Raw genomic sequence first — 20,000 nt, forward strand, 5'->3', positions numbered from 1 at the left:
AGTGAGATACAACTGTACCAACCTAACCAGTGAGATACAATTGTACCAACCTAAACAGTGAGACACAACTGTGCCAAACGAAATAGTGAGATACAACTGTACCAACCAAAATATTGAGATACAACTGTACCAACCTAGATAATGAAATACAACTGTACCAACCTAATTATAGAGATACAACTGCACCAACATAAATATTGAGATACAACTGTACCAACCTTAACAGTGAGTTACAACTGCAGCAACCATAACAGTGAGATACAACTGTACCAACCTTAACAGTGAGTTACAACTGCAGCAACCATAACAGTGAGATACAACTGTACCAACCTAAACAGTGAGATACAACTGTGCCAACCTAAACAGTGAGATACAACTGTACCAACCTAAACAGTGAGATACAACTGTACCAACCTAAACAGTGAGATACAACTGTACCAACCTAAACAGTAAGATACAATTGTACCAACCTAAACAGTGAGATACAACTGTACCAACCTAAACAGTGAGATACAACTGTACCAACTGAAACAGTGAGATACAACTGTACCAACCTAACCAGTGAGATACAAAACCAACCTAACTACTGAGCTACAACAGTATCAACCGAAGTAGTGTAATAAAACTGTACCAAGCTAAATGGTGAGACACTAACCTGATAAGTGAGAAACAACTGTACCAACCTAAATTGTGAAATACAGCTGTACTAAACTAAATATTGAGATAAAACTGTGCCAACCTAAACAGTGAAATAGTATCCTTAGCGGATTATGACTTTATTCAGTTATTCTGCAGAAAAGACAAATGCTGGAGAAAACCCGTTCTTTTCTGCAGCATTTCTGCATAATGTCATCTTTCGGCGAAGCAGCGTTTTTTTCTGCAACAAAACATTTTACTGCAGTAAAATTGAAATCAAGAATGCTGCAGTAAAACGGTGCTGTTGTTTTACTGCAGAAACCCCGTTTACATTTTTTCTGCAGCATTTTGTACTGGCTCTTGGCGGATTATGACATTATTCAGTTATTCTGGAGAAAAACCGAAATGCTGGAGAAAAACTGTCTTTTCTGCAGCATTTCTGCATAATGTCATCTTTCGCCGAAGGAACGTTTTTTACTGCAGTAAAACAGTTTTTCTGAAGCATAATGTTTACTTGGTTTTCTGCAGCATTATTGCGATTAACTTTTTCTTCAGAATAGTCTGTGACAGTTTTTCTGGAGAAAAACGAACGACCTTGTAAAGTAGCGTATGTATTCGTCGCCCCCTGGGATAGTATAATAGTTTGTAACTATTGGTAATTCTGGATGAGTCCATCTCTCGACAGAGGGGGGCTCGCGTGCTCCAACATTATAATGAGCCAGTACAAAATGCTGCAGAAAAAGTGTAAACAGGTTTTCTGCAGTAAAACAACATCACCGTTTTACTGCAGCATTCTTGATTTCAATTTTACTGCAGTAAAACTGTTTTACTGCGGAAAAAAACGTTGCTCTCGCGAAAGATGACATTAAGCAGAAATCCTGCAGAAACAAACAGTTTTTCTCCAGCATTTCTGTTTTTCTGCAGAATAACTGAATAAAGTCATAATCCGCTAAGGATAAAATAGGCCTACAACCGTACCAATAGAAAACAAGAACGCTGTGGCGTGATTAACCATTCAGTCAAGCGAATGCACGCTGAAATACGTCCGCTTTCCTTTTACCTTCCGAACACACACACACACACACACACACACACACACACACACACACACACACACGCACACAAACCCGTATACGACCAAACACACATCATTCTGATCGCTAGAGAGAGGATAGTTTTGAGAAGAAAAAATAAGCTTGAGACAAAATAGTTAGTGTCTGGGGGAAAGAGCGTCGAAAGGTGATGTCATAATCTCTTGCCTTTCAATATGACATCATTTGCGTGTTCCAGACTCGATATGACGTTGAACGGCTGAACAGAGTGTAAAGTCAATGCAGGCTTGATAAAGCATAATTTCCTTGCAAGGAATTTCTTTATTTTAAGCATATTTTGAGCGCCAAACATCATAAAACTATATATTTTTGGAATCAGCAAATGATAAGGAATAGAGAAATGATAACTTTGTGTGTCTTTTTCCAACAATAAAGAAAGTCACTATTTAAGGGTTGTCTTCCTTTTAAGCCCATTTTTTCAGCAAAACACAACAAAACTATATATTTTTGGATACATGAGGCAATGCAGAATTAACTGTGATTGTGTTTTCAGCGTAGCAATAGCATAGGGTCCGATATTTAGACGAGACATATATATATTGCAGACGAGTCGAAGACGAGTCGCATTATACGTGTTCAAGTCTAAATATCGGACCCTATTGCTACGCTGAAAACACAATAGCGTTTATATTGCTATTCTGGCATAATATTCTGTGTTGAAAACATGCTTTTGTCAGCAACAACTACCAGAATGGTCCATGTTGCCTATTGCAGACGACGGTTTCAGTGCTTATATCCCTTGGAGCATGTATCCACGGAAAACACCAAACATTGAAAAAAACACCGGACATGTATCACGGAGATGACACGAGATAACCGGATGTTTGGCATTACGTCAATATGCCAGGTGATATATGACGTCACGTATCATGCTTGCTTACCTATTATTCTATGTATTGTTCGAAAGTCTGACTTCTATTGGGGATAGTGATTCGCGTGATGAAGACTGCGGTAAAGCTGTGGATGATAAGAGAACAAGGATTGTCTCAGAAGAAAGTCAACGACAAAATGTTTCAGACCGGTAACTTCATTTCAACATTGCATACAATGGACGTTGCAAAGAGAAAGGAGAGTTTGTTGATTATGTGCTAAGGCCAAAAAAAATTTGTCTGTTCAGTCTGGTCACCCGACCGACCCTAAATTTCGGCGCCGACCCTAAACTTTTTTTTTCCAAACTCAAATTTATTTTTTGTTTTGGTGGTAAAGGACAGGGTGAGAAAATGAACAACAAAAACGTGTGAAAACGAAAGTCCGCTGACGATTTGTAAATGTGTTGAGTGTCTTGTCTCTATGTATAGTGAATCCAGTCTCTTTGCGCGATTTTTAAAGTTAGTTTTATTGGTCTACATTTGGGGTAAAAAAAATATAAAAAAAAAGAAATAAAAAAAATCCCGACCTACCGACCCTATTTTTTTTAGCCATGTTACCAGAAACATGAGAAAGACCGTCTGCTAGAATGCAGCTACTTGAATTTTGCAAGGTTTGTTGCCCGTTAAAGAACTTCAACTGGATTTTACACGGAATGTATTTGATGTACGGTAAGCAAAAAAAAATCAATTTGCAACGTCTGTCGACTGGTCACAGAAACAAACCGGGCCAGGTATGCGTGTGCTTCATACACGTCGAAAACCCCCGGAAACATGCGTCTTTGTTATTGCGAATAGGAAAGCATATTCGCCAACTTCCTGCACAATATGGTCCGATGATCGGAATCGCGCTGTGTGAGTCTATCCAATCACAACCCCCGGATTCCCCCACGTGTCTATCAGATTAGCAATATACACTGATATCACCTTTGTGATTCAAATATCGAATTTGAAGAAATCAAACAAATTAGCTAATTTTGAGTGGACATTTTATGAACGAATTTTTAAGGTACCAAGCTAAAAATGCAATCCCATATAGTACGAACCAAGACAAGGATCATGTAACGAAAATTTGAAACAAATTGATGAAAAATTGTAGCCGTGAGAGTACCAGCCTCAACTTTTGCAAACGGGCAAATATGATGTCATCAAATAGCCCAATCAAATATCGGCAAATATGTTCCTAGCAAATGCTCTCAAAAATGTCTGTACCAATTGTCATAACAATCCGTTCGGTAGTTTTTGATAAATGCTTTTCACAGACACACAGACAGACAGACACACATACATCTGGAGACAAACCTCGCTCTCCGCTCTTGTTAAAACATTCAGTCATTACTTGACTGAATGTAAAAATGAGATACAACTGTACCAAACTAAATAATGAGATACACCTGTACCAACCTAAGTAGTGCATGTGATTGAAGGCGTATGTGATGTTGATTCCCTGCCCTTTCACCATAGTGTTCATGCAGGTTTCTGTGCATTCGCCAGTGACGTCAGTTCCTGTGGAATATGGCGGGATCAAGATAGACTCCTGGCCAAACATGGCGACGCCGGAATCGTAGTCACGGAGATTGGGAGTAAAGTACATCTCCATGCCAGAACTGTCCATGTAGTTGTCCTCTTGCGTGGGGTTGTTCCAGTGATACTGCACATAAGATGGGATGAGAAGCTTGGTTGGACCGGTGAATATGAACAAAAAGCAACAACTTGCATTTTGTTTATTTCGACTTATGTTGAACCAAAGGGATTCGACATACTGTGAATTCAATAACATTAAATGTGTACATTACATGACCGACTGACTGGCTTGTTTACTGACTGGTATGCTAACTGCTGACTGACTGATTGGCTGACTCACTGACTGAGCGATATTGAGCTGATCGGTCTAATAGCGAGAATAATGTTTACATTCTATCGTTTAGTTAATGTTTTAAACTGTGAGACACACGCGCACACAGATACACGGACATACGCAAGCACGCACGCACGCACCCACCCACCCACCACACACCCCCGTACACCCACCCACACACACATGCGCACAAACACGCACACACAAACACAATCACACGTACACACACACGCACACACACACACAAACACACACACACACACACACACATCACCGCCTACCTGCATAGCGAGGACTTTGAGACCGTTAAGCCCCACCCTGATACCCGACAGGTCGTAGAAACACTCCCCGTCCAAGCCTAAGGTCCACACACTGAGGATTGAACCACACGAGTAGCCGGGGGACATTCCACACTCGTAGGGAACGTCGAAAATGGGCGTGTCTGAAATACAAGTAAAGAATGGGCGTGTCTGAAATACAAGTAAAGAATGGGCGTGTCTGAAATACAAGTAAAGAAAGGGCGTGTCTGAAATACAAGTAAAGAATGGCCGTGTCTGAAATACAAGTAAAGAATGGGCGTGTCTGAAATATAAAGCAAAAATGGGTGTGTCTGTAATGTTAGTCAAGAATGGGTGTGTCCGGAAAAAAGAGTATTCACATTAAAGCCTTTTTCTCTGATTTCATTCTTTGCTTTTCATTTATTTATGTATGCAATAGTCTACATCAAAGATTTGGGTATCTGGAAGAGTAGGTTCCCCTCAAAACTGCAGTCAAATGTCACAACATCCGGAACACTCTCCACGCCTCCGACGGGCTGTATCCCGCGATCGGCACGATAAACCAATTCCGATGTGTATGATATGCGGTGTGCACTAGATATGATACCATTTTCTGTCAAAAATATAACCATCTGAGCCACGAATTGCCACGGATGGCTTGCTGATCACAAGAAGTGTTCGCTAAGCTTACTTGAAAAAAAACCACTGAACTCCAGTTATTTTCGAAAAACGTCTATTAAAAAACATAAGCTTACTTGAAAAAAACCCCACTGAAATCCATAATGATTGCTAACAACGTTCATCAACTCACTGGGATCCCTGCATCCGAAGAGAACCATGTGATGCATGACATTTGTGTTGTTGATGATGGCTCGCGTGGCGATCATGTGACGATCACGTGACACATCATCGACGCGGAACGTCTGACACATGTAGGAGGTGACCTTGTTGGGGACCTTGGTGGGAGGGATTTGGAACGTCAGCCGTTCGACGTCTGTGATTTGAGAGAAATGCCGAAATAAAAGAAACAAGAACCGTTAGTTCATGGCCTAAGCATTATAATCTGGTTATGTCCCAAATAGACTATAGTTCTGGGGATAGAAAAATCAAGTTAGCATAGCATAGCTGTTCATGGCCCGTTGAAGTTATACGAAGCATTCACCAGAGCCTCGCTATATCGATCGATCTTTGAAATGGACAAAGAAGATACATAACAGAGTTGGTTTTTTTGTTTTACAGAGAAATTACGTTGATAGGATTGACTGTGAGTGCTGGTAATGGATATATTGTAGTAAAAAGAAGTCAAACCAGGTACAATTGGAGATATTCTTATAGTTTTCCTTGTGTTTTGAATTCTAAAAATAAAAACAATCAACGTAACCAACAACTGTTTTTGGTCAAAGAGGGGCGAGATCTTAGGGATCGTAGATTTTCTCGGGCCAGATTTATATGAGCGGTGAATATCTCTCGCCCCCCCCTCCCTCCCGCACTCACCCCACCCCCTCGTTGCATTCACCTTCCCTAGCCCTGAAAAGGGCCAGGTGCCCCTTTCCAGCTGGGCGGATTTGAGATCCCCCGGTAAAATCGTGTATTTTTGCAACTTTAATCACAACAAAGAGAAGAACCATCTAAACTAAGTTACAGCAGACGTACCTGCCGCATTGGTGGCCGGGCATTCAAAGGTGCCAGATTTACAAGCATCGGCTATCCATTCTTCCTGTTTGAGGTAAAGGCCGCCTTCTTGTGCTTTGGATTTGCAGGTCTCGCTGTCGATTGGCTCACACACCGCTGAGGAAATTCCATGCATCGTTATTCGTATTGGGGTAAAATTGTTCTGTAATGGCCTGGCGACTTTAGTACATTCGGGTCACATACACACACAGACGCATATGCACACGCGCGCGCGTACACACACACACACACAGTCACGCACGCGCGCGCCTACGCACGCACAGACAGACTCCTCCCCCCCCCACACACACACACACACACGCACGTACACACGCACACATACACACACACACATACATACACACACACACATACGCACACACACACACCCACTCACACACACACACACACACACACATACATACACACACATACACACTCACACACACACACACTCACACTCACACTCGCACACACGCACGCACCGCACAAGAAACATTTAAGTGCATATTTACCCAAATCTATTCCATCACAAGCATTCGATTTTCTATACAGTGAACCCTCCCTGTAAAGTCCTTCAATACCCTGAGAACATCGGGTCTTATTCGGAGGTAAATTAACAGAGGTTATGAACAGATAATCAGAAAATTCAAGGTCTTAATTGCGGGGAGGGGTCTGTGATGTCAGAAACTTTACAGAGAACTGCTCTTCACTTTGTCAGACGCTGACGCCGGAACAGCGTGATCTCTCTGAGACTAATGTGGTGTCTGTGTTTACGAAACTAAACGCACGCAAGGCTGCTGGGCATGATGGACTGAGGAACTGAGTGTTGAAGATATGCGATAACCTGTATGATGTGATGAACAAAGCTTTGCCATGCCTGTGATAACGTACAGATGGTTGTTACAACGGTGAATGTCAGAGAGAGAGAGACAGACAGACAGACAGCCAGACAGCCAGACAGAGAGAGAGAGAGAGAGAGAGAGAGAGAGAGAGAGAGAGAGAGAGAGAGAGAGAGAGAGAGAGAATGTTCGATATCGACTGCATTTCACAGAAAGAAGCGTTTATTGCCTACCTTATGATTGTATTTCAAAGAAGACATTTGCATATATCCTATTTTGAGTTTTAATTTAAGTTGACTGGCAATGCTAATAACCATAATGTATTTATCATTATAAAAGATAAACGAGAGTATGAACGAGGATGTATGGGAGGGTGCGGGTATGGATATGTGTGGTTCGGGTTATGTGTGTATTGATGTGTACTTTTATGTGTCTATATGTTTTGAGAGTGTGGTTTTATGTGATGTTATTTCCTACACGGGCCAAAAGAACATTTCTGTTTGTTGCAATCACATAATACAGATTAATTGAATTGAATTAAATTTATTGAATTGAATCGAATTATTGAATGGACTTGAATGGAATTGAATTTAAAAGGGGGGAGAGGGAGTTGCACTGCACAAGACTACAGTACACATAGTACAATACACTGACCAGGATGCGAGAGTCCAGTGTCTAATGGAGGCAGACTGTTGGGAGTCCAGGTACAGTCCGGGTCCCCCAGCTCCTGACCGTTGGTCTTGCCGTCCTCGTCTGAATCCTTCTGACACAGCTCTCTGGTCCAGGTCTGACACGACATCAATATATCGTTGTTAGTTATGGCCCACAGTTCCAATTAATCTCTTTGAATACATAACTCTCTTTCAACGAATAACTTTGCAAGAAAACATCGCTCAACATAAACGACTTACATGTCCAGCAGCGGCAAAGTCCAGGCCAAACTTGTTCCTAATACCGCCTCGCTTAGCGTCGAGATGGCCCACAGTTCCAATTAATCTCTTTGAATACATAACTCTCTTTCAACGAATGACTTTGTAAGAAAACATCGCTCAACATAAACTACTTACATGTCCAGCAGCGGCAAAGTCCAGGCCAAACTTGTTCCTGATACCGCCTCCCTGAGCGTTTAGATGGCCCACACCGCGCCAGATGACGTTAGGGTTGCAGGGACTGGGCACAGAGTCTCCGTTAGGAATTCTGTTCTGGTAAATGCCATAACCGTCGCCATCCTTTGCCAGGAGACACAGGATTGCTGCGAGTAGCGACCGACTGAAAGGAGCAGAAAGTGAAATCAGTCTACTGACAGGATAAAAAGAATATACGGAATATCTAATGTCTAATAACACCCTCCTATGGTAGTAAAACAAACCCAAAACTACCCAACGACGACATCTGTGAAGCTCTACAGTTTCTTGTTCACGCGAGTGCATAAATTAACCTAGTTATTGCGTGGTGTTAGGTCGGAGTTCGATTCAACTGAGTGTTTCCGGCCTCCCTTTTGTTTTAGATCCGATAATAGGCCAAGACCAGCCGGGTCCGAGTACGAAATTAATTCGTAAAAAATCGCAGTTCTTGACTCTTTGGGTGCAAGTCAATGAAACTTAGTAGTTCTTCTAACGGATAGCTGCCTGAGGTATGACTAAAAGCCCCAGGGGCTCCGTGCACCTGGATTTGACAAGTTCAGTACCTTTAAAGATTGCTTGACCAAAATGTCAGTCAATGTGATGGAAAACTAAGGGCGTGAGAGTGCCACCTCATTATACACAAAAAGCCAGGTATGCTGTAATCAAATACATTTATAACACAAAATGAAACAATGATGTGGGGATATTATCTGGAAAAATCTGTATGTGAAGTTTCCTGAAGATGTGGCATTTAAGTAGTTTTCTGGGAATCGCTCTACACCGACCCAGATACTTGCATGCACACTCACACACACACACACACACACACACACACACACACACACACACACACACACACACACACACACACACACACGTACATCGCCACCCTCGTTTCGATTCCAAGTCTATTTTTAAAACATTTAGCCAAAACTTAACCAAATGTAAACAGGAAAAAACGTGTGTGGGAGAGGGGGGACAGGATGGGGGGTGGGGGGCGGGAGATCGGATTTGAAGCTATTCTTTCAACGATGAGATACCCCCCCAAAAAATGATCGTTACCAAACTTTTCAATTAATCGATTAATTAGTCGCCATTTACCGCTCTGTCCATCCATCCATCGATCAATCAACCCAAGAGACGGGGTTCAAGAGGCACGCAGTACTGTGCTTTCTTACGTGTATGCAAAATAATGTTAAAGCCATTGTCAGTTACTCTGGTTATGGGCAGAATATACCTGCGCAGTTTCAGCGGCGTAGACGACGCACTGCCAATTATTTATGCCGCGATAGAGATTATGACGAGTACTTGGCCTGTTTCCCTTTCATGCAACGTGGGCTGGGATAATCTGCAGTGCGTCGTCGGTCCTGCTGAAGCTACATAAAATTAGGTGAGCGGAGCCCCTTTGGGTAACCCGAGGTTTAAGATTGAAAGCAACACTTCAGCGCCAGTCTTTTTTCAGTTCTATCTTTAGGTCTATTCCGTCAGCGTCATGTGAGTGTGCACAATACAGCCATGTTGTTTGCATATTGCCCTTTCACTGTTTCAGAGTTTCGAAACTCGGCTGTCTATGTTTTTTTCTTTTCTTGTTTAGTATAACAAGCAAATTACGCCCTGGTTTTTGCTAAAGGGCCAAGCATAACTGTCCCGTGTTAGAAAACAAATCATCGTCAAAGATCCAGTTTAAGGTCAACACGTTGGTAGCCAGGCGTTGCATGAACGATTGTAAGAGAAAATAAAATATTGAAATACCTCATGGTTGCACGACAGATGTTAAGCCTGAACCTGACCATCAACCGCACGCGACTTTTAACCCGCAATCAGCACAATATTGCGATTTAAAAAAATAATTGACTCATGCGGCATTCGCAGGGCGGATTACACAATCTACACAACACAGGAGGATCGTCCTGCAATGCAAGGGTGCAGTTATACCCAAATTGTACCTATGTCACCCTGTCAATTCAGGCGCTTCGCGCCTTCAAGTTTGTGCAAAAATGTTTAAGACCCTGGATCCGCCTTTGAGTTAGTGAACCACGAAGCCCTATCTGGTGTTGGAATAAATCAGGTCAAAACAACACTTGTGTAAGTTGAATAGTGTCTCGCTTTGTGCTGTGCGGGTACACGTCTATCAATTACACAAAAATAATGCTGTCTGTGTATGAGAGAGGGAGAGACTGAGAAGGAGAGAAAGTGTGGTAATGTGTGTGTGTGTGTGTGTGTGTGTGTGTGTGTGTGTGTGTGTGTGTGTGTGTGTGTGTGTGTGTGTGTGTGTGTGTTTTTTCTCTTTGGGAAAGTTTTCTACACGTTACAGGAGTCGACATAAAAGGCGGCTTACATTTGAGAATGAAAGAGTTTTCCTGTGTACAGATTATGCAACAACAACCAAAACAAAAAGCCTTAGAACTCTACTTGACCTAGCGTTCAAACGTTCTCTGAAAAGTAACCTTCAGCTCTTAGGCAAATCTACTCTTATAAATTTCACCACAAAAGTGTTTAAATTGTGTGCCGTTGTTTTGTAGCTCTTTATTTTGATGACATTTCCAAGTGATTGATTTGCTGTTTACTCCGTTGAAGAATTTGTAAGTAAGCATTCATCCCCTTTTCTTCATAAATGATTCTATCGATTGATTAATTGACTGATTCATTCATTTACTCCTTAAAAGTGTTTCTACGAATGTCTTTACAATGTTTTATCATCAACATGTTTCTGAAGAACTGTTCAACAAAAACTTCAACAACACTAATCAACACACTATTAGCGAACCAGCGTATTAGTAAGTAAATCAATACCTAAACAAGGAATGAATAAAAAAAACGGAATCCACCAACCAATCAATCAATCAATCAATATATCAATCACTCACTCAGTCAATGAATCAATCAATTAATCCACCAACCAATCAATCAATCAATCAATATATCAATCACTCACTCAGTCAATGAATCAATCAATTAATCCACCAATCAATCAATCAATCAATCAATCAATCAATCCACCAATCAATCAAGCAATCAATCAATCCACCAATCAATCACTCAATCAATCAATCAATCAATCAATCAACAGACCGATACATACATAGACAAAAACAAAATGTATATTGAACACGATAGAAAACACAGGATTCCCTTTTGCACACTATTCTTTGTGAGATAAGAAAAATCATTGCAGAAAAAGTAATTGTGTAGAATACCAAATGTTACATAATAAATAAAATTGTAACTAATTAGCAGAAGCAAAGCATAACTGTCCCGTGTTAGAAAACAAATCATCGTCAAAGATCCAGTTTAAGCTAAACACGTTGGTAACAAACAGCCAGGCGCTGCATGAACGATTGTAAGAAAAAATAAAATATTGAAATACCTCATGGTTGCACCACAGATGTTAAGCCTGATACTATTGAACCTGATCATCAACCGCACGCGACTTTTAACCCGCAATCAACACAATATTGCGATTCAAAAAATATAATTGACTCATGCGGCATTCGCAGGGCGGATTACACAATCTACACAACACGGAGGATCGTCCACCACCAGCAATGCAAGGGTGCAGTTCTACCCAAATTGTACCTATGTCACCCCATCCGTAAATTCGTCGGTGTTGACATTTCATACTCACGTGCGCCTTCGTAAGAGTTCTATTTATTACTCCCTCCATTTTTTTTTCAACAGAAGAAAAAAAGAGAGAGAGAGAAAGAGAGAGAAAGCCGTGACCCAGTTTTCGTCAGGGAGTGTGCGTTGGAGTTAGTTTAAGTGCAAGGTACTCTCTCGCGTATAGTACAGTATGTTTACATGGCATTATTTGACTTGTGTTTTTAGCAATAGATCATTGTAGGGAAACCTCATTTGAATTTTATTTATTCACTCGGCTATACGAATTTCGAACACAGAGCGAAGCCCGCTTGTTCAGGATTGTGTCTATGTGAGAATCAGTTTTTCTTTTTTTTTTTTTTACAGAAGTCTTGGTAAAGATCCAGTGTGTCAAATACTAAACGGGATTACTATATAATAATAAAATGGCACACTATTTTTTTATTTTTTTATTTATTTATTTGTTTTTTTTAATAGAGGTCTCGGTAAAGAGCCAGTCTGTTCAGTTACGGTCTTTTAGATTGTGATTTCTAAACGGGAATACTAATGGCACACTTACTATCTTTTTTTTTTACTTCGGGGGTGGGGATTGGGTTGCTTTTAGAAGATGGTAGGGTGGTTGTTTTGATTGTTTTTAAAGTTTAACTTAATATCTCTATCAGTTTTTTATCCAAAGGTCATTGGTAGTCTTCTTTCGCAATTCTTCACTGTGAAAGCAAAGCTTATGTGTGTGTGTGAGTGTGTGTGTGTGTGTGTGTGTGTGTGTGTGTGTCTGTATGTGTGTGTGTGTATGTGTGAATGTGTGCGTGTGTGTGTGTGTGTGTGTTTGTATGTGTGTGTGTGTGTGTGTGTGTGTGTGTGTGTGTGTGTGTGTGTGTGCTGCACGTCCAGGGAGAGAGAGAGGGAGAGAGAGAGATGCAAAAGATAGTGTGTGGCCCAGAAAATGGCAACACAGAGTAAAGCTTGTAACAGAAGAAGACAATATCCCATATTGTGCAAGGCTCAGCAAATACTCGCCCGGAAGAAACAAACGATGAGCGAAATTTATTACTTATTACTTGGAGTAAGGAAAGAAAGATGAAATAAAAACAAATAAATAAAAATAAATAAAACGGACACGACAAGACACGATTGAGAAGTGACACACAACCATCAGAAAAAAACACCGAAAAAAACCGCAAGATGAATGGTAGAGGATGGTTGGCCTTTCACCTCCGCTCGCTTTTTCACCATCGATCTATAGAAAACTAGTACTTCCGGTCCTGCGCTCTGGGGCAGGAAGCACACTTCATTATGGCGACTTGTCAGTCCGTCGCTTTTTACCGCCCCCGTAAATTCTTTATTTCCCTTTCACCGCCATCTCCATCACTTCAATCATCCCTGGGCCTACTGGTGCTACGTTTTGATAGCTGTGCGATCAGAGGCGGAGGGGGTGTGGTGTGGGGGATAGGGGTGAAGGCGTTGGTGGGGGAGGGGGGGTAAGTAAGTTGCGAGAAGTGTAAGTAATAAGCACTCAAGATAAGAAGTGGGAGAAGAGAGAACCCTTTCAGTTGGACACATACAAAGAATTGACAGCCTGGCTGCTTCTTGTGCATAAGTGGACATTTTTGTTGGATTACCTTAGAAGATTGACATAGGGTTGAATATGATTTACAAAAAGAATTCATAAACATTCCTAAGGCCCAAAATAAAATAGGTCTGTTTACGGTAACATAGGCCAAAAAAACAGGGTCGGTAGGTCGGCATTTTTTTTTTTCTCCAAAAAACCATATTTTTACGTTATTTTGCCAAAAAAACCAAGGATTTTTTTTTTTTTTTTTTCCCCAAATGCCAAAAAAAAGTCTAGGGTCGCGCGAAAAAAACTAGGGTCGGTCGGGTTACCGGAAACAGACCTTTTTTTTTTTTTTTTTTTGCCTAATCGAAATAGAGAGCATACAGGCTGTACATTTAGCAATGTGTTCAAGTTGCAGGGTGATGCTGTTCCATGTATTTCAATCTCATTTTATTCCATTGCTGGGACATTCAGGTACCGGTAGCCTCCTCCCAGTTTCATCCTAGCCGGGGGGCCGGGTAGCTCAGTTGGCAGAGCACTGGTCTTGTGATCCTAAGGTCGCCGGTTCGAAACCCGGCAGGGACGGACACGGGTCAACTTTATTTGCAGACTCAGAGACGGTATCCATGCCCCACCCCCGTGTCACCACAGTGGCACGTAAAAGACCTCGGTCATTCTGCCATAAGTGCAGGTGGCTGATTACACCTAAACACGCACACACCTGGGTAGCGCGACTCTTGTTGCTGCTAGCTTTCCACTGGGAGGAAGCGACCCAAATTTTCCAGCATTGGGATAATAGAGAATATAAAATGAAAAAGAAAAATTAATAAAAACCAGAGTCGCGCTACCCGGGTGTGTGCATGTTTAGGTGAAAGCGGCCACCAACAAGAACACAAGGGCTTTTACGTGTCACCACAGTGGGACTTGGAGACTGTCTTTGAGTAAAGTTGACCCGTGTCCGTCCCGGCCTGGGTTCGAACTCGTGACCCTATGATCAATGGTCCAGTGCTCTACCAACTGAGCTACCCGGCCACCATACAAAGAAAGAAAAGAACGTTAGAACCAGTCTCTGAAAACAAACGTGATCGCTTGCACGAGAAGGAGCGGACCTTTCACTGTTGTCGGCTCTCAAGTTTATGTTTACACGAGTTAATTATCTTTTGTTGTTGTTGTTTGTTTGTTTCAGCTGTGACCTTTCAAGTGTGCATACAGAACCGTTACAAGCTCAACAAGAAGTACCGAAAATGGCTCGCTCAGGCCGCCACCACTGGCGAGGGGGTTCAGGAGAAAGGGCTCCTGCTTCAAGCCAAGGTCGGTTCTGTGTTGATTTTTTAGTTTGAAATTTTTTTATAATAATAACTTTTTTTTAAATCTGGGAATCAGATTTTTTACTGAAATATTAAGGCTTACAAACGGAGATGCCTTATTTTACAATCTTATAATATCAATAACAACTCATTCATTATGTATTTTTGTTATATAAAATATAAACAGTCAATCAATATATTGGAAACAAAATTGCCTGAAAGTTAAATCATATTTTTGTCTAAATAAACACCTATTTTATCCACACACAAACCTTCTTATATATTTGATTTTTCAGTGATAGATACCACACTGTACAATAGACTGACAACTCATGGAGCAAATGTTGACATTGTTCCTCATTCAGCAGTTTGTTCTTCTTCTTGTTTTAGTGTGTGCATTCGCATGTATCGATGTGTATTCCTCTCTTTCTACTGTTCGAGTATCCTCATACACTCCATGCGCTGACCAAACTGAATGTTTACACAAAATGTCGATCCGTTCTTTGTGGGTATTTTCGGGAGATGGGAAGGGGAGGTGTGAGTCTCACACGCACAACATCAACAGTGACGAGGACAACGTGGAGATCAACGTGTTTTTTTTTAATTTCATATTATTATTTCGTTACTGTTGATAGATGATATAACTTTTAGTTAAAACATTGGTGCTTCGAGATTTTGTTCTCTCCACTTTCACAGATTCGAATATATTTTGATATTTGAAGGAGGATATTTCCTCTCGATGGCAGACGTCAAATGATATATTATTCTTGTGGGTGTTTGTGATGATGATAACACCGTTATTGCTAATCCAAAAACAAAGAGACTGCCAACGTTCCAAAATTCAGAATAAAAAAACCCAAGAAAGTTAAGTTGTTGGACAGTTTGTTATTGACTTCGCAGCAAGCGGCCGAACATTCCATCAAGCTAAGTGTTTGTTACTAATTGTTTGTCTGTGCACTTAAAAGACCGTTGGGTCGATATATTGGGGACTGTAACGTATTGTTTTGTCAATAACAAACGTTGAAACAACTTACCTTTCTTGTTTTTTGATTCGTTATTGCTACTAACATCTTTTTTTATGCAAGTGGTATCTGTCATTCTGATTTAAACTTATTGTGTTTTAGCTTGCGGCGGAGGCAGAAAACGCGGACAACGCGGCAGAGCAGAAACGACAGCTGGGAAAGAGAGTCAGATACGGCGAGATTGTACAGGTAATACCTCCATTCAACACAACCGTTCTAGCTTCCGTTAGCCACAACAATGAGACGCTGCACAAACGGCCGTTTTTGGCATTTTTGAGCAGCGTCTGACCATGGTGGCAGCCGTCTTCAGGACGGCTGTGAACGGAAGCTAGAACGGATGTGAGGAATGCGGGTATGACAAGTCAGTGTGTGAGAGCGCTAGCGTTGGGTTACCATTGCGTTAAGTTCCATTAACGATCCATGAGTTCCGTTGCCGACGTGTTAAGATTCCATTACCGTTCATTTGGAACGGGCGGGGAATGGCTACAATTTTGAACATGTAGCCCGAACTCACCCGTCCCTACCGTTCCTACCGTTCAAAGGAGTTCCGTCAACGTCCATTGGCGTTCCATTAAGGTCCCCTCCCGATCCCTCCCATTCCCGTGCCGTTCCTTGGTCGCAACAGGAACGGGACCTAGAACGGATGTGTGGAATGGGGGTATAAGTCAACGTGGACAGGAGGGGAGACAGCAATTTTCCACTGCTTGTATTTTGATTTGGTTTGTGTTTATCGTTTATGTTTGGTGGCATGATCGCAAAGTCAAAGACCGTACGGGATGCTTTGAAGGCGTTTCAACTAAAAGTGTGCCGTGATCTTTTGTTCACTTAGCCAATCCCAATGTACACACCAAAGAACAATGGATAAACTGACCTACAAAAACCTAAATAACAAATGATATATGTAAGGCACAAAAAACCAATTTCATTCAAATACGAATTCAGCACACATTTGTTTGTGATAGTGTTAATAGTGATCTTTATCAAACAGTAGCTGCTGCTCTTGCTGCTGCTGTTGTTATTGATATTGTTGTTGTTGTTGTTGTTGTTGTTGATGATGATGATGATGATGATGATGATGATGATGATGATGATGATGATGATGATGATGATTATGATGATGATGATGATGATGATGATGATGATGATGATGATGATGATGATGATGATGATGATGATGATGATGATGATGATGACGATGATGATGCCATAGCAATTTAAATATATTACGACATTACTGCTATAATCTGTAATATATTTCAGTTGAAGCACGCCTTCACGAACAAATACGTACACATGTGCACCTCGCAGACCAGCCAGAAAGACAAGAACAACATGATGGTGAGTAGCGCACACACCGGGCTCAGTAACAATGATCACGTAGCTGTAACACCATGAAATGCATGACTGGATCAGCAAGATTGATGCAACACCATGAAATAAATGAGTGAAGGACCAAACATAATGAATAAGCTGTAACACCATGAAATGCATGACTGGATCAGCTAGATTGATGCAGCAGCATGAACTGGATGACTGGATCAGCAAAAATTAATGATGAAGTAGTTTACCAGTATGGAATGGAGGATTGGATGAGCAAGAACAATGAAGTTCTTGTAACACCATGCGATGGAGGACTGGCTGAGCAAGATTGATGGAATGGCTGTCACAAACATAAAATGAATGCCTTGATGAACAAGAATGATGAAGTAGCTGTAATGCCATGTAATGGATGACTGGATGAGCAAAAATAATTAAGTTCGTGTAACACCTTGCGATTGACGACTTGTTGAACAAGAAAGATGAAGTAGCCGTAATGCCATGCAATGGATGACTGATTGAGCTAGAATAGTGAAGTAGTTGTAGCAGTATGGAATGGATGACTGGCTGAGCAAGAAGGCTGAAGCAGCTGAAGTAACACCATGAGGCAGATGATTTTCCTTTCTAAATTCTGACATGATTGTTCTGGACACTAACTGTCACATGAGAGACAACCACCTTCGTTTTTACACCATATAACGACAGTCACGTAACACTATCCTTCTTTCTCCCCAGAAAAAAAAGAGAAAACGTAAGAAGCATAATTAACACCGATACCCCGCCCTTGATTCAATTTACGCAGGTTTGAAAACTGCTCCCGCGTCCCTTGTAATAAACGTCCTCAGCCTCCGCCGACGAAGATCTGCCTTTTTGCTTTGATTCATTCTGACATCGCGTAAAAAAAATCTTCCCTTTGAATTAGCGCCGTACCCTTGTAATCGAATTTCTTCCGCGTGGGAACGGAACAAAGGAAATGGTTACCCTTGATTACACGAGTCGAGCCAATCTGGCCGCCATATCTGGTCTCGACGTCAGCACTGATCACGTGACTTTTGACATCCAACGGGAAAGGTGTCTCCCCGTCTCTCACTTTCTGACCCCCACCATTGCCTTCAGAATCCGCTTCTTCTGCTGAAAGCGAATCTGGGCGAACAGCAGAGAGGCAAGATATAGGGCACGGGACGGGATGGATTGTTTTCGAAGATAAATACCTCTCCCGTAGTACCTAGACAATTCTATGCAGAGCCGTATTCAAGACATCGGTCATGGGAAGAGGGGTGGAGGTGGAGGGGGGGAGCAGTTCTAGTAGACCCGTAGATAAACAAGATGCAGGATACAGAAGGGATTGGTTTTGAAGATAAATATATCTTCAGTGGAACAATTAAATGCAGAGCAGACAGTATTCAAGACATTGCTGTCACTTATTTTTTAAGTCGGTCATGGGAAGATGAGGGGGGGCTCGGTGGTGGTGGGGGGGGGGCAGTTCTGCGTAGACCCGTGATAAATAGATGCAGGATACAACATGGATTGTTTCTGAAGATAAAGGTCTCTTCCGCAGTGCCTTGACAATTATATGCAGAGCAGACAGTATTCAAGACATCGGTGTCGCCTTTTTTTTTAAAGTGGGGTGGGGGTGACATGTGGTGGGCAGTGCGACGCAAACCAATATATAGATACGATGCAGGACAAGAATTGGAAAGGTTCTGAAGATAATGATCTTGTTCTTTTTACCAAGGCACTTTTATACTGCTGAGACAGAACCCGGGACGTTGCTGTCACCTTTTTTAAGTCGGCCCGGAAGGTCGATCAACATAGAAAAAAAAAAGATGAATAAGGCTTGACTTATAGGTTGTTTCCGTCGAGGAAGACCTCTTCCGTAGTACCTAGACATTTCAACAGACAGAGCAGACAGCATTCAAAACTTCGCTGCCACTTTTTGGAAGTCGGTCGTGTAGGGGCGTGATCTACATAGACCAATAGATAAGCGAGGCTTGACTTTCAGCCTTAGTTAGATTTGTTCCCTGCGCCCTGGCTCAAAGGGACTGACAGTTACAGTTCTATTTTCAGAAAGAAAAGTGTCAGTGTGGCCAGAGCTTAAGGTGCACACCCTTTCATTACAACGTCGGCTGCACATAACAGAAAACCGGACTGTCTGTGTGTGTCGTCTGTCTCATGAATGGGTTTCTGTGGTCTTAGCCCTTATCTTTGGACACACACCCTTAACTCGCAGTCTCTCGTTTGTCATTTCGAAGCAAGGCGTTATCACCATAAGTACTTACCTAGCCAGCTCCGAGCTAAGAACTGTGGATTGAAAAATAAGGATCATCTGATAAATTTGTTAGGCTGTGAAGACGGACCAACTAATATCACAAAGCCCCGAATTTACAATTTTGATTTTAGTTCTGTCGTTGAACAGAGTGTAAGGAGTTTAATGCAGAACTGTTGCTTCGATGTTTCTAATGTCAATAAAAGCAAAGCTTTTGAACACGGCGAAGATGATCACACTCAATTAAAACTCCCATGTTTTTTGCTGCGAACACGAAGACGGCGGGTGTTGAACATTGTGTCTCATGAGAACAGCACACCTTCTGGAAATGACTTGCATTATCGCAAACAAACACGTTCGATTTTGTCTGTCTTACGGTGCAATTGATAATCGTAATACAAATGTGTATTTGGCTCATTATTGTTACAAACAGCCTGGTACGTCATCCACAGTGTTAGTCTGACTTAGAGTAGGTATACGGAAATATAGCTCACAATGACCAGTCATGCGTTTCATTGCCTGCATAAAACATTTGAATCTGAAAAAAGTAAG

At 41.6% G+C, this 20,000-nt stretch overlaps 2 protein-coding genes across 4 annotated transcripts in view; one reads left to right on the forward strand and one right to left on the reverse strand.

The window, feature by feature from the left end:
* The window catches only part of LOC138962415 (DBH-like monooxygenase protein 2), a 17,644-nt gene extending 5,712 nt beyond the window's left edge, over window positions 1-11,932 (reverse strand). For 2 of the 3 annotated variants that reach the window (XM_070334234.1, XM_070334221.1), the window contains exons 1-7: window positions 11,755-11,932; window positions 8,331-8,532; window positions 7,918-8,050; window positions 6,404-6,538; window positions 5,562-5,744; window positions 4,754-4,914; window positions 4,019-4,265 (exon numbers count right to left, since the gene is read on the reverse strand). In XM_070334234.1, the coding sequence (XP_070190335.1) occupies window positions 4,019-4,265; window positions 4,754-4,914; window positions 5,562-5,744; window positions 6,404-6,538; window positions 7,918-8,050; window positions 8,331-8,532; window positions 11,755-11,804 (1,111 nt within the window). In that variant the 5' untranslated portion in view covers window positions 11,805-11,932. Of the gene's footprint in view, window positions 1-4,018; window positions 4,266-4,753; window positions 4,915-5,561; window positions 5,745-6,403; window positions 6,539-7,917; window positions 8,051-8,330; window positions 8,533-10,139; window positions 10,311-11,754 lie in introns of those variants that run through there. The other variant, XM_070334229.1, reaches the window with a different exon arrangement.
* The window catches only part of LOC138962441 (inositol 1,4,5-trisphosphate-gated calcium channel ITPR3-like), a 210,817-nt gene that overhangs the window by 63,966 nt on the left and 126,851 nt on the right, over window positions 1-20,000 (forward strand). Inside the window, exons 3-5 of the mRNA XM_070334254.1 lie at window positions 14,723-14,847; window positions 15,968-16,054; window positions 17,126-17,203. Of these exons, the coding sequence (XP_070190355.1) occupies window positions 14,723-14,847; window positions 15,968-16,054; window positions 17,126-17,203 (290 nt within the window). The remainder of the gene's footprint in view (window positions 1-14,722; window positions 14,848-15,967; window positions 16,055-17,125; window positions 17,204-20,000) is intronic.

This window comes from Littorina saxatilis, linkage group LG1, assembly GCF_037325665.1.
Source record: "Littorina saxatilis isolate snail1 linkage group LG1, US_GU_Lsax_2.0, whole genome shotgun sequence".
NCBI lineage: Eukaryota > Metazoa > Mollusca > Gastropoda > Littorinimorpha > Littorinidae > Littorina > Littorina saxatilis.